Source organism: Corvus kubaryi, unplaced genomic scaffold, assembly GCF_017639235.1.
Source record: "Corvus kubaryi isolate FWS band 111438036 unplaced genomic scaffold, C.kubaryi_AGA036_p1.0 37249, whole genome shotgun sequence".
NCBI classification, from domain to species: domain Eukaryota; kingdom Metazoa; phylum Chordata; class Aves; order Passeriformes; family Corvidae; genus Corvus; species Corvus kubaryi.
The window spans coordinates 1,499,485-1,513,019 of record NW_024581072.1 but is presented as its reverse complement, the minus strand read 5'-3'; the positions used below and the strand labels follow the sequence as shown (position 1 = coordinate 1,513,019).

Below are 13,535 nucleotides of genomic sequence, written 5' to 3'. Positions count from 1 at the left end.
AGGCTTAAAAGAGCTTTGATTTTGTAATACTTCACTATGATAAGGTCAAGTTAAATTATAATACTTAGTACTTGTTCAGTATGTTGACACTGGGAATGCATTTTGAATGCAAGAATATAACCTATTCCCTAAAATGACACGAGAGATGCTGTTGTCTGATTCCAGCTGTACACATATAATTGCAGTAGTTAATTGCAAAAGAATTGTTTTTTAACTGAAATATTGAACTAATAGTTTTCTTCTACATTCAGTGGCCTGAGTTCTTAATTCTGATTTCCAAACACAGAGAATTTAATGATGTTTCTTCCTTTGTACTATTCCTAGTTACTTACTAAAGATTTAGGAAAAATGATTCCAACTTTATACATGATATCACTAAAACCATAAATAATCTTCTAAAGAATTTTTAGAGGGTTTTTAAACAAAAAATATTTTTTTCGGTGGACTTGGCTGATACTGTTAGTGGAGTTTATTGGACCAAGGCTCTTTGCCAAAATAATTTTAAATTGAGATTATTAAAATATAGTTTAATTGCATAGTGTGAATTTAAATGTTGCTAATATTTTACTTAGGGAAGGCATTCTATAGAATGCTTCCTACTTGTGTATTTTATCTGCTATATACAGCCCTTAACCAGAGTGGGTAGAGCATTTTTATGTAACACTGAATAAATAACACTTCTGTTCTTAAAAATATATTTTATTTCTATATATAGACATGGTGTACTGGTTAAAGTACAGCACTGTCTTCTTTGTTAATTGTGTTTTTTCAGGCTATTACAAAGTTACCCTGTAATCCCAAACTCCTTTGTCTTCTTCCCACATGCACATCGTGTTGCTTTACTCTTGTATGAGGTTGAATGATCACAGCTGTGGGAGAGAGGAGAGGGGGCAATGTGCTAAGTGCACAGTACATTCTATAGGAAGAGGCAGAACAGCACCTTACACAGACACAGTTTCTGTGGTACCTTTGTATTAGTGAAAGGATATAGTTGTCATGGGCAGCAAGGGAGGCTAGAAAACACCATGACCACCACTGCAAGCATTGAATATTGTTATATCCTTGATCGTTAATGGAGAAGTAGGTACACATGCTTACATTACTCATTCTCTTGTAAATAAAGCAATGACTGTTCATCTTCTTTTTTTCACCACACACGTAATGAGAGAAATGAAATCAGAAGTCAGTTCTGCTGCACATTGACTTTTATGTGGTCTTGTAATTGATACTAGGTCAGATAAAAATATGCAGCCACTACCATTCCACAGAAGAGATCAAAAGACCTTACTGAAGAAAACATTTCTGAGAATGTTTAAGAGCAGGTTCTGTTGCTTCTGTAGCTTACTTCTCCGATATTGTCTCGCGATTTAGTTAAATGTTGTTAACATACAACCTGCATTTACCTTTTGAATAGGCATTTTTAAATGCCTATTCATTCAGGTAGGCAAAGTCTTCAATACTTGTCTTTACTGTTTTCTGGATTTTTTTCTGTGTACTTAATTTGGAGGTGAAGAGAATTGAGGAATTGCAGATATTTTGAACTACAGTTGAATGTCAAAGCAGAATAGGAGAAGTGTTATAAAAATATGGGCAGCTAAAGTCTTGGATGATTATTAGAATTAGGTTTTTTATTAGTGCTTAAATAGCTGATATACACAGCTGTTACAAGTCCAACAGTTTTTACTACTTCTTACTTTAAAACAATGTTTTCCTCAGAATTCTTTTGCTAATAAACTTTACAAAATGCTTCTGTGGTAGTAGATTGGAAAAAGTGGGTACACTGATATAGGTATGCAGTGGTGGCTAGTGTAATTGTTTTTTCAAACTGTCAAGATCATGATTCAGCTCAGCACACATTTTTCTGGATGACTTTAGAGAAAGACTATTTTGTGAAGTCTAGCTTCAAGAATTGCTCTTCAGAGTGAAGAGAAATAATAATTAGAAATAACAGGGGTTTTGTAATTTTCATTTAAAAAAATGTTTTAAACATATAAATGTGTTAATTGCACTCTGCATAAATGGGAGCCATCAATTGTATAATAAATTTTGTCAAGATTTTGTGTTGTAAATGTTTTAGTTTAAATCCTACAGTGTATGTGATACTGACAAATGAGTACTTCTAAATGACTACTTTTGCGCTAAGGAAGCATATAACTCAAAGAGCTATAAGCAAAATTGATTTCTTATGTAGTCCACAAGGTTTAGTATCATTAGATTTTTTGTGTCTTCCTCCGTAGTTCCTACAGGTGTAAATAACTCCGGAGATAGAGACATCTCAAATTCTGCATGTGAGGCATGCAAGGAGAATGTAAAGCAAGTGCAGAGGCACTTCTGTGTAGATGTTTTGTCCCATTCAGGCAGGTCAGGAAAAGACAGAGGCTAAGATGAGAGTCAGACAGATTTGCTTGCCTCAGTTATACTGTTTACAGATAGCAAAATATCCAGTTTATGCAGAAGCCACTGTTCCAGGGCTCCAGACTGTAGGATGTACACATCAGTGTAAGACACAGAGCACTTCTATAGGCAAGGTAAAGCCCTACATGATATTTCAATTTCATTAGTAAACACAAAGTAAAGCAAGTTGCAAATGTATGTAAAATTCGGTCTAGTCATGAATGGATTTTGGGATAGAGTGGAGAATAAAAGTGTTGGGAGACAGGTCTTTTTTGCCATTTGCCACTGTGGTGTGGTGAAATAAAGAGAAGCATGATGTACTCCAGTTTTTCTACAGACACAGCAAATTTATTCTGTCTTTGCAGTCTGTAAGTGAAAGAATCAATACAAGGCATAGAGTTTTATCAACTGTGAAGCTTTGCTTTTCTGCAGGGCAGATTAGTGCTACAAAATTCCAGCACTACTTTAAATCCAGTACTCTGGAGAGTAATCTCATACTCATTTGTAAATCTTCAAAAACAGCTGAGTGTATTTATTTCTTATAACACGAGTCAAGCATGATCCACTTAGCTAATTTTGAAAATCTTGTTTATCTTCTTCCTCTCTGTTTGCTAATTGTGAATGAGAGTGACAGTGAATCTTCGGTTAAAACATCAGCTTCAAGCAGGTATTTAGTAGAATTTTTTATTGCAGTGCATTGAGTATGAGAACTCACTGGGATGCATATGGATGCTACGTCTTTAAAATCAAAATCTATTTAATTTCTTCATCAGTGTTACTTCTAACAAGAGATTGAAAACACATTTAGGTGTTTTTCTTTAGAGACAATAATTACACATTAAAGGAGTAATAATTTTACTGTTCTGTAAAATTTCAAACAATCAGTTCCATATAGAATGAAGATAGAGTCACTGCCAAAATATCACGAATCTTAAAAAATAAATTTCCAGTATTTTTGTTGCCCATTTACAAGAGAAGTAGTATTCATTAAACTTGCAGTAATTGTACAGTTTTGAAAATTCAAAAAGTTGTCCAAAATATGTTTTGAACTGCGTGATTAGAATGCAGATGAAAATATGATTAGAATGCAGTATTTCTCATCAAATAAATGCAGCTCCACTTTCATCTTTAATGATAGAATTGGCCTCTACACGTGGTTCCATGCACTTCTATGAAATACAGCATGGGAAAAATAATCAAAAGAGAGTTCCTACACATAGTATATATGAGCTTTTTACAGCCCTTTGCAAGAGTTTTAGCTTCCAAATTTCTGAAAGCAACCTTTTAATTTGTTGTGCTTTGTTTTATTTTTAATCACTTCAAAACTCAGCATGGGGATAAACCACGACAATGACCACCCATCCTGTGCAGATGGTGTCCATATCATGTCTGGGGAGTGGATTAAAGGACAGAATCTTGGCGATGTTTCATGGTCTCAGTGCAGCAGGGAAGATCTGGAAAGATTTCTCAGGTATATAATTCAAGAAAAGAACTCTTACTGTATGTCATTTACAAATAGTTGCAATTAATATACTGAAATAATAGGTTTTAAATATTTTTTGCTTCTGTGGGAGATTTGTTTTGCAAAATCCGTCAAAATATTTAAAATCATCTCAATCTAATATTAGATTTATTAAAATCTGTTTCCAGCAATTATGTGGATTTTTATGTTTTCATGTCTTAAGGTATATGATTATATTTTTATATACTTATATACACATTCTATATATGTCACTATATTTACAATATATTAATATGCTGTGTACTGAAATGTTTGGCTACCAAAACCTTAATCCATTAGGTAAGTTATGCTAAAATGTTGGCCAGTACTTTTCTGAAATGTTGATAGATTATCTTTCTGCAAATGTGCAACAGAATACATCAACTTATAACAAGTGGGCCATATCAGTTTAAACATGAGAAGCAGCCCAATGCTGATGAATAAAAAAATTGTAATTGTCCACGTATTTCAAATGTTGTGTGCAAGTTTAAGTTGGTGTGGCAATCAGACTCTTGGATTGCTCAGCATATGAATCTCTGCATATTACCAGGTCAAAGGCCAGTAACTGTCTGGTACAGACGAATCCTCAGAGCCTCAATTCTGTGATTATTCCCTCTAAGCTCCCAGGAATGACATACACTGCCGATGAGCAGTGTCAGATTCTTTTTGGACCAACTGCTTCCTTTTGCCAAGAAATGCAGGTAAGACTGTGTCTGTACTTCAGAAAATACATCTGCCATCCAATTTTTGTGTAAGAATAGCTTTTGTACATGTGTTTGGTAGAGAATGTAGCACCTTTGAAATAAGAATTTTACATTTGCTTTCTAAAAATTAGTATGCACATTTTCATTTGTTTTTCTTGTAAGTCGTGCTTTGGGTCTCTGGGTATCCTGAAATGTGTTTTATTGATACTTTTGTTGCACTTTAGAAACAAAAGATGTCATAGTGTTAAGACTTCTTGTTGCAGCAAGTGGAATATCTGCAATTTATTACTTGGGTTCCATTTTATTATGGTTTGGGTACTGACTGGCCATTTCTAACGTTCAGAAGATTATGCTGTGCTTGGAGGAGTAATAGTGGTGTTAGCTGGGCTCTCTGCACCTCCCAGGAGGCCCCTGTGAGCCCAGGCAGAGCTGTACAGTGCCATGACGAGAGGAGTTCCAGTACTTAAGTCAGTTTGCTGATGTTGCTTCATCAGCAGTGTGAAGCAGTGTCACTAGATATTAACCTTAAAAAGACAGATTAGCAAAATTGAACAGGTCTTCCTAATTTTATGAACTGATACTAGTAGACGTCTGATTGAAGAAGCAGTTTCAGAACGGTTTTTATGGAGAAAAGTCAACCTTTTTTAACATCAACAGGAGAGACTAAACATGTTGGAAGCCCTTAAGACACTTACCAAGACAAGATGGGAAGATGATATACAAATAAATAACGAGCTTGGAGGATGGATTGATAGAGCAGGGACTAGAGGAACTGCGAAATAAAATTCCATCAGAATCAGTGGGCAGATAGCCTGAAAAGGTTAGGAGTACTAAATAGGAAAACATAATTCCTTTTCCCTTTAGTTCTTCAGTTCTCTTCCTGTTTTCAGTTTGGACATAGTACTATTTCTTCAGAGACTTTCACTGAGACTAATCTTTATCTAAAAGACCCTCAAAGGAAACATTACAGTACATGTACAACTAAGGCATGCTGAGAGTGGTAGAGTTGAAGAGAAAAAAAAAGCCATAGTTTCTGGATTTTGTTTTAGCTGCCTTATCAAAAACATTTTCACTCTGGCCATGAGCAGTAAAACTCTATGTCACAGTTCTACAAATGTTCTTCATTACTTCCAAGGGCTTTTTTCATGAATTTCAACCTGTTTCTTGCTTTTTAGTACATTGTTTTCAATTGAAGGATGCGATTTCTGTTTTTCATTTTCTAAAGTCTATTTTGAGTAAGAAAATGGCAGAGTGTTTAGTATTTCTTGTAGGTCTTAATGTTTAAAGATTCTCAAAAGTAGTTGAAGAGACAAAAACTTTGCTGAGACAAGACTTGCTGTTGCATAATACCTTTGTATGCTTTTCATTTGTCTGGATAAATCCCTTTCTTATTACCTTTGTGTTTTGTTCTACTTCAGATATTTAAATTCAGATAGTCAAGTTGTCCTGTGCTTGTTGTGTTTTTTTCATAGATGCAGTGAATATTCTTTTGACTTCCTGACTCTGAGGTTTCTTTGTTTACATTATTATTTTAGAAATGTTAGGAAATTAAATTCAGTGAATATTACCCAGGTAGTGTTCAACTGTTTGCACAGAGATTACTTAGGTTCTAGGTGCTCACACCTTATTGTCCATTTCTAGTCATCTTCAATTGTGGTCCCCTCTTCTGACATTCTGTATGTAAGAGGACACCTTTCAGCTAAATCACTTATTTTAAGCTAACTAAATTATTCTGCTTTTTCCTACTTACTGGATCATTGCTTTATATTTGTATTAAGTATTTATACTTATATTAAAATTGTCAGAAATTTTCTATTAAATATTTGTATCAGTATACAATTTTAATTTAAATCCAAGTATAATGTGGGTTTGCTGTGAAGAAAGAATATAGTAATGATTCAAGACAATAAAAAAGGCCTGTGTTCATTTCAACTATTCTTTTTTCCTGACAAACTGCAATTTAATTTTAGTTCTTGTCATAAAACTGAATGTGTTACTTGATAATCTTATGCTCTTAACAGTTAGAAAAAGAGAGGCCAATAACAGTTTCTGAGAAGAGAGCAAGGGGAAGAACCATCTGCAGTTTTTCCAAAATCCTCTGCAAAACTGCCAACCCTGAAGTGGAAATGGTATAATGAAATGTTGAACCGAGACATTATTGCAATGAATTTTAAGAACCTTTGATCTATTAGAAATTACATACAAATGAATAAACAACACAAAGGACAAAATTGAGAAAACATGGTGAGAGTGGTGAGATAGAAATTTTCCAAAGCTTCCTTGAGACCTCTGTAAAGTCACCTTGTTGGTTTTCTTCTGTGTTCTTTTATCTGGAAGCAAAATTTACACTTTTACCTTCCTTGCAACAAAAAAAAAAAATCCAAGAAACTTGATCCTCAGTTTCTAGACCTGACGAGCTACTTAGAGCAAGCTTAGGCACCCTATTCAGATCTTCTTCTTTTGTTCCCTGCTGTGAGTCTTCAATTTATCTCATCCTTTAGGGAAGTTTCCTGCTAGTCCAATTAGATATAGAACTTCTAAATAATAGAAATAATGTTTCTTTCGTGAAGGGGAAACTCAGAGCAATGGATAGAGCACAGCCCAGAGGATAAGTCATCCTTCTCTTACATGTTTTCTTCCTGTTTAGGAAGTGAAAGGAGGAAAAAGAAGTTACCATTTGAATTGGGCTAGAACCGAACCATTTAAACTTTCCAGAAATCCTTCATGAGTTCTAGCACGTGGACTGTGCAACACCAACATCATCTAACTGTGAAGCACTTTTACTCAGTATCTCATTTTATCATCTTCTTCAGAAATAAAAAGATGTTAGATACAAAAAACAAATATGTTGAATCTAACCTTGCATATAATTGCATTTTACTTAATATAAAAATGACTCAAATTTCTTTTTGTTCATTATGCAAATTATTGTGGCTGCCATTGGCGAAATCAACATTTAGAAGACCTTTCTAAATTGAATGCAGTATTTCATTAGTTATTGTATTACTTTATTACAATAATTATTTAATTATGCATAGGTTGCCACTGAATATTCTGTGATATCCAGACTACTTCCTTTAATCTCTGTATAGTGTCTCCTACTCTGCCAGTAACTGGCAGTTTATTATGGTTATAGTTGTTGTCCACAAGCCAGGAAATGAGAGAAACACACTCCTCGAAGGTTCATTTAAATGTCAGTAAATCCAACAATTTATAGCCCAGGATTTTTTGGACATGTTCTACTTGCAGAACAGTTCATGCACTTCAGTATAACTGTGTAAATGATAAATTATGAACTATGTCACAATCTTATGTATTTTGAGACTGGAAGATGATTTAATGAGCAGAATTCCATACTGTCTTCTACATTAAGCAACTGTGTTTCATGTATAACAGACATTCAACTAAGAAAACAATGGGATAATGATGAAAAATAATTCTACAGATATCATTGGTACAATCAATAGTGCATTTGTGCTGAGATGTAATTTTCTACAACTGTTAGTACTGAGGAGCACTTTCAGATTGCACTTTACTGACACATTACATGGCAACCTCTGAGAAATACTACTGATGCTAATGATATTCCCTTGCTATAAAGAATTCCTCTTTATAATTTAATTTATTGAATGAAGAACTGAAGGAACCACTGAGATCCTACTCCTATATTTTCCTAAGTGAAGCCCTCCCATTCCCCCTTTCATAAATGGTGTCCAGACTTTATTTTTTCCTTTTCATCTTTATTTCAAAGCCTTTTTTTTCATATCTTAAGCAAAATTTTTAGACCCTAGAAAAGCGTAAGTGGATCTCCAGGTTCAAGATTTATACCATATCTCAATGCTTACCTTGTAAGGGAGCCAAGTTTGCTTTTATGCCCATAATGTCTCATGCAAGAATCAATTAGATCCTAACATTTTTTCACATAAGAGATAGTGAGATCATGGCCCAGAAGTAGTTCCTGGTGATTAAATGGGATTGTAAAGCTTGACAATTTAATGCAATTGTTGAACTATTAAATATTGGCTTTTAAGATTAAAGTCCAGGATGTGAATGCTATCTGGTCAGTTCCACTAAAACAGTTCTTGTCATAACACAGCTGTGAGCTTTGCAAAGTAGGAGAGTGGTTGTATTTCATGGTGATTTTTAAGGCATTTCAGGGAAAGACCACAATGAAAAGGACAAAAGTAATGGAAATGCTATAGTCCTGGTGAAATATCTGTCCTCATCTCAACCACCACATTCTAAACAATCTTGACTTCACACAAATACTGTTCTAAAATTCCCTTTTTGTCATTCCCAGTCTGGTCATTCCTCTCAACTGAACTTTCTTTCCATATGCTTTTATGATTGGAAATGCATCCTTCTGATTCACATACACCTGCCTCTCTATTTTAATTAAAAAACTCCAAACAGACACAAAACCCCCACAAAACTCCAAAGCTGGAGTGACCTTTGCTACTTCTATAGTACATTGTGACTTTCATGTTTTATTTTACAAGCTTTTGCTGTTAAAACCTCATGACTAACACATTCTTTTAAAAAAAGGTCCTTTGTATGTGCTTGGCAATATTTTGTTTTCCAGTGTCCATGCAGAGAAATATTTTACAGATTGTGAATAGTCTAATATCACAATTGTAAACTTTTAATCTCCAATATCTGTTCCTTCCCTTGGCTCGCCTAGAAAGCTGTAATGGTCGTTGAACTGTACTTTTCATAGAGAACTAGTAAACCTTTGTGAATGTTAGCTTAGATATATTGATTTTGACTGAGGAAAGTTTCTCCCCAGAGGAGTAAAATCCTGGTGTATAAGTGCCCTGATTTTGGAGTGACTGTAACATTGACACTGGCCTCCAGATTTCTGTTTGTTTTCAAATCAGTCCGGATCTGCTTCATTGCAGGTTGCTAATGAAAAACCCACATGGTGTGTCACGTTTGCCTGGCCTTATACAGAAATCCTTAAATGTCAAAACTTAGATGCTGACAGTAATCTCCATATCTCATACCTCTGGAACAGAAATACAGTCTGAACTGTAACTAAAGAGTCTATTTGTGATTTGACTGAAATGAAAAGCTGAGAATAAAGCCTTACAAGTAAACCACAAATTTTAGTTTTTCTTGGGTTTGGGGAATATTAAAGTTACTAATATTGAATGCTTATTTTAACAATTGGTGAAGTGAGTGTTTTTAGAATACAGTTCACTTACAGCTCAAAGTAGTTTCTGTCTGAGGAAGTTAGGCTTCCCTGGGTTCGTACGGAGGTGTGTATACAAGTATTTGTAGAAACAGTAACATGCATACAATGCAGATTAGCAAGCAAAGTGTCTTGATTTGATTTACTTCATTTAGTTTACATGGTTCAAGTATATCTTTGTGTTTAGGTACCCAAAATACCCCAAACCCCGTAAATCTGACTTAATGCCTCTCTGTATTTAGAAGAATTGTTTCTAAATATGTAAAGAGCTGTTTGTTGTAAGCCATAAGGTCAAAGTGTTTAGGGAAAAAAAAGAATGATAATGTACTTAAAAATGTGAAAACACAAGAGAAAATTTGACTCTATTTTTTTTAAAAATTGGATAAATCTGGATAGCTTTTCCACCATTTTAGTCACTCAGAAATGAAGATTTATAGGTATTCCAAAAAATATTTATTAATAACATTATATTAACATATATTTTTGTGGAGTAGTTCCAACAGTATGTCTCTCATTTCATACTTGGTATGGAAGTACTTTGTCATGAACATCTGATACTCTATCTCATCTACTATTGTCATCATCTACATTGTTTAAAGAACAATAGACAAGAACAGAAATTACAGTTTGTTACTTGAAAAATGCTTGCTAAGATTACCCAGGAACAGGATAGAACTTCTGTAGCTGTTTTTTGGAGACATGCATAAGCTGGTTGTTGTGTTGTTAGCTCAGCTTCAGCAAAAAACTCTTACACGATGAGTTAGGAGTGAGTCTGACTGCTACCATCCTGTCTCGTTTCTATACAATGCTTCAGACCTCTACAATTTTTGACTATTTTTGACAACTGATGTTACAGATATTTTTATGTGCAAGACTCCCACTGGAACTGCCCTGTTTCCTGGTTCAGACACAGTCTTTTGTTGAATTATGTTTTGTCTGCTTTTTTCTCAAGGTAGCATAAGATTTATGACACGTTTTTCATGCGTAGTGTAAATGGCACAGAGACTCATACTGGGAGTACCGATATAACAAATCATTTCACTCAGAAAAAGCAGGTCTTCTGGCAGCCCTGGTTTAAAAAACCCAGCTGTTCTGTATCTTTTATCCTCCTTGCAATGCATTCCCCTCTCCTGATCCTTCTTGCCCCTCTTTGGGCAATATACATATTGAGGAGGATCACTGTGCCTATGCAACAATATTCAGGCCACAGTTCAGCCCCATGTGACGTCTCTTCACTTCCACTTGGTTTATTGTTAAGGGGGGAACAGACAGCAAGGAGAATGAAGTCATGACTGAAAACCATGGGAGAAGGAGGACTTTTTAGAGAAAAATAGGGAAAGCTGCCAAGGAAATTCAGGGAAATGTGAGCCAGCATCCTGCAAGGCTGTGCTTTCTTTTGAGTAAAAACTCTTTTGTTCTTATACTTCTGAGGGACAGAATGAGCAGCTTTTCTTTCCATCTCTAAAATTCACTGCTGACTTGAACCCCTGTCATATCCCGTTTCTTCTTTCCAGCAAAAATACTTCATTTGTCAGGTTACTTTGTGTCTTCTTTGTGGAGATCAGGTTCGATGGCTTTTGGAATTTTTTTTTTCCAGAGTAATAAATGAATTCTAGAGGAATTATGAATCATTGGAAGAGTGTGATAGCAGCAGTCATTGGGATGGCACAACAGGAGGGATCTAGAAGTCCTAGAGAAGCATGATTAGTAAAAGTCTGAGGAGACTCTGCCCACTTGGGGTTTTTTGCATGTTTAATGTGTCTTTAAACATATTTCAGTACCATCAAACTAGTAAATTTAGACAACATTAGTAGACTGCATGCAGAAAGTAATTTTGCATAGGATAGGTTTTGTGCTTACTCTTTGTTTGGTTTTCAGCATGTCATTTGCACTGGGTTGTGGTGTAAGGTGGAAAGTGAGAAGGAATGCAAAACTAAACTGGATCCACCAATGGATGGAACAGATTGTGACACTGGAAAGGTATGCCTCTGGTGGAAAAGTAATATCAACTATACTGAACATCTAATAGTTAAGGAAACAAACTGAATAGGTCTTTGCACTTCTTTTAAGTTCCTATTTGCCTCAATTATCATAAAAATAAACTAAGTATAGTTGAATGTATTATATGTGATGTATTTTATAATATAGATGTGAAAAAAGAACATTTCCCTAAAACCAGTGAATTAAAAAAAAGTTAGCCAAAGAGACAGATGTTTTAGTATTTATGCTGTTTTATTTCAAAATCTTTCTCATTTTGTATCATATTTATGAATAGAATGCAATTGTTGCTCTTCTAACTATAACTAGAAACTTAAGATTTTAAAGATACAGAGTTCTCAGCTATGATTTAAGATTTGGAAAAAGTCTCTTTGAAAGAATTGATACAGATTTGTGTTAAAACCTTTCAGGATAAGTTTTGTAATGAAATATTTATAGTGTAAGTGCATGTAAAAGAGTGACAAATGCCATTAAAAGTATGCCATCACAGATAACTAAATGGTCACCCAAGTCAGACGTACATTAAATGTCCTTCAAGAGTTTTCCAGTTCAAATAATCTGTAATCTTTGTATATATCTGTAAGTGAATATAAATAAACCCCAGATAGATAACAGAGAAAGAGCGTACATATGTCTTGGGATTTTCCTGATACTGTGCCGACAGCAATTTCCCACAGGAGTGATTTACTCTTTTGAGTCATATTACATTCACCAGAACTCTCATCATTCTCCTAAAATCAAATCAATCAACTAAGATAAAATTTTCAAAAAATATAATTTTATATGTGGAAGGAAACCCAGGTTTTATTTCTGTTCATATCTCGAAAATAATGACAATTGCTGCAATATTTTAATTCTGATAAAATTTGTAGTGATACTGTCTGAAGTCAACATCTGGAAAATAAGGGACATTTCTGTTGTTTGATATCACATGTTTTACATTGAGACTGGGCTGCCCATGCTATGGAATAAGAAAGCAGAACCTCTTACGAAGATTACTCAGAATTACTGATTGTAATTAAAATGGCTTATTGAGCCAGGCTATAGAGATGCCTTTTTTATGTATAGCAGTAAAAAACTAAGCAGACTTTACCAAACCATCCCAGGGGATGAGGAAGAATTATTCTTCTTGTTTGTTATCTGTCCAAGATGGGCTTTAGGTTACACAAATCACTGGCTTTGGGTTCTTTTAGTGGTATTGTGGAGATGAATTACTGTTGTCTTGTGCTCCTCTTGGGATCTTAGGAAGTGATGGAAATGCCATTTGCATAGCCTGTCCAACCTGTCTGGGGTTTAAGTCAAGGATTTATAAGCATCCTTCAGACTCCACATAGGGCAGATGCTATGTCTATAGAAAAATCCATATTTTATCTGAAGCAATACCTTTAAATAGATATGAGCATTTTTGATTTGAAACATCCAAGAGCATTACAAAATTTACAGTTTCTAGTTAAAAATCTAATATAAAGGTGAAGCCATTGAACATGAATACTTTTCAAAAGTGGTATAATTATGCCATCATTTTAATGTGATGATTTAAGAGAGAAAATTAGGATCAATTGATCAGTGAAGGCCAGTTTGAAACTGCAGGTGAAAAGGTTACCAGATAAGGATTTAGCACAGAGACTAAAAGTTACAGAGGTGTGTTCTAAAAGTAACAAAAGCCTTTATTGAGTGCATTAGTGACACATTTTGTTTTGCTATAAATAGGAGACTTCTTTGTGAACTTTTTCCATTGATAACAGTC

At 34.6% G+C, this 13,535-nt stretch overlaps 1 protein-coding gene across 1 annotated transcript in view; it reads left to right on the top strand.

Moving 5' to 3' along the window:
• ADAMTS19 (ADAM metallopeptidase with thrombospondin type 1 motif 19) overlaps nucleotides 1–13,535 on the top strand; it is a 135,202-nt gene that overhangs the window by 76,729 nt on the left and 44,938 nt on the right. Inside the window, exons 9-11 of the mRNA XM_042023410.1 lie at nucleotides 3,725–3,865; nucleotides 4,446–4,596; nucleotides 11,669–11,770. Coding sequence (XP_041879344.1) covers nucleotides 3,725–3,865; nucleotides 4,446–4,596; nucleotides 11,669–11,770 — 394 coding nt within the window. The remainder of the gene's footprint in view (nucleotides 1–3,724; nucleotides 3,866–4,445; nucleotides 4,597–11,668; nucleotides 11,771–13,535) is intronic.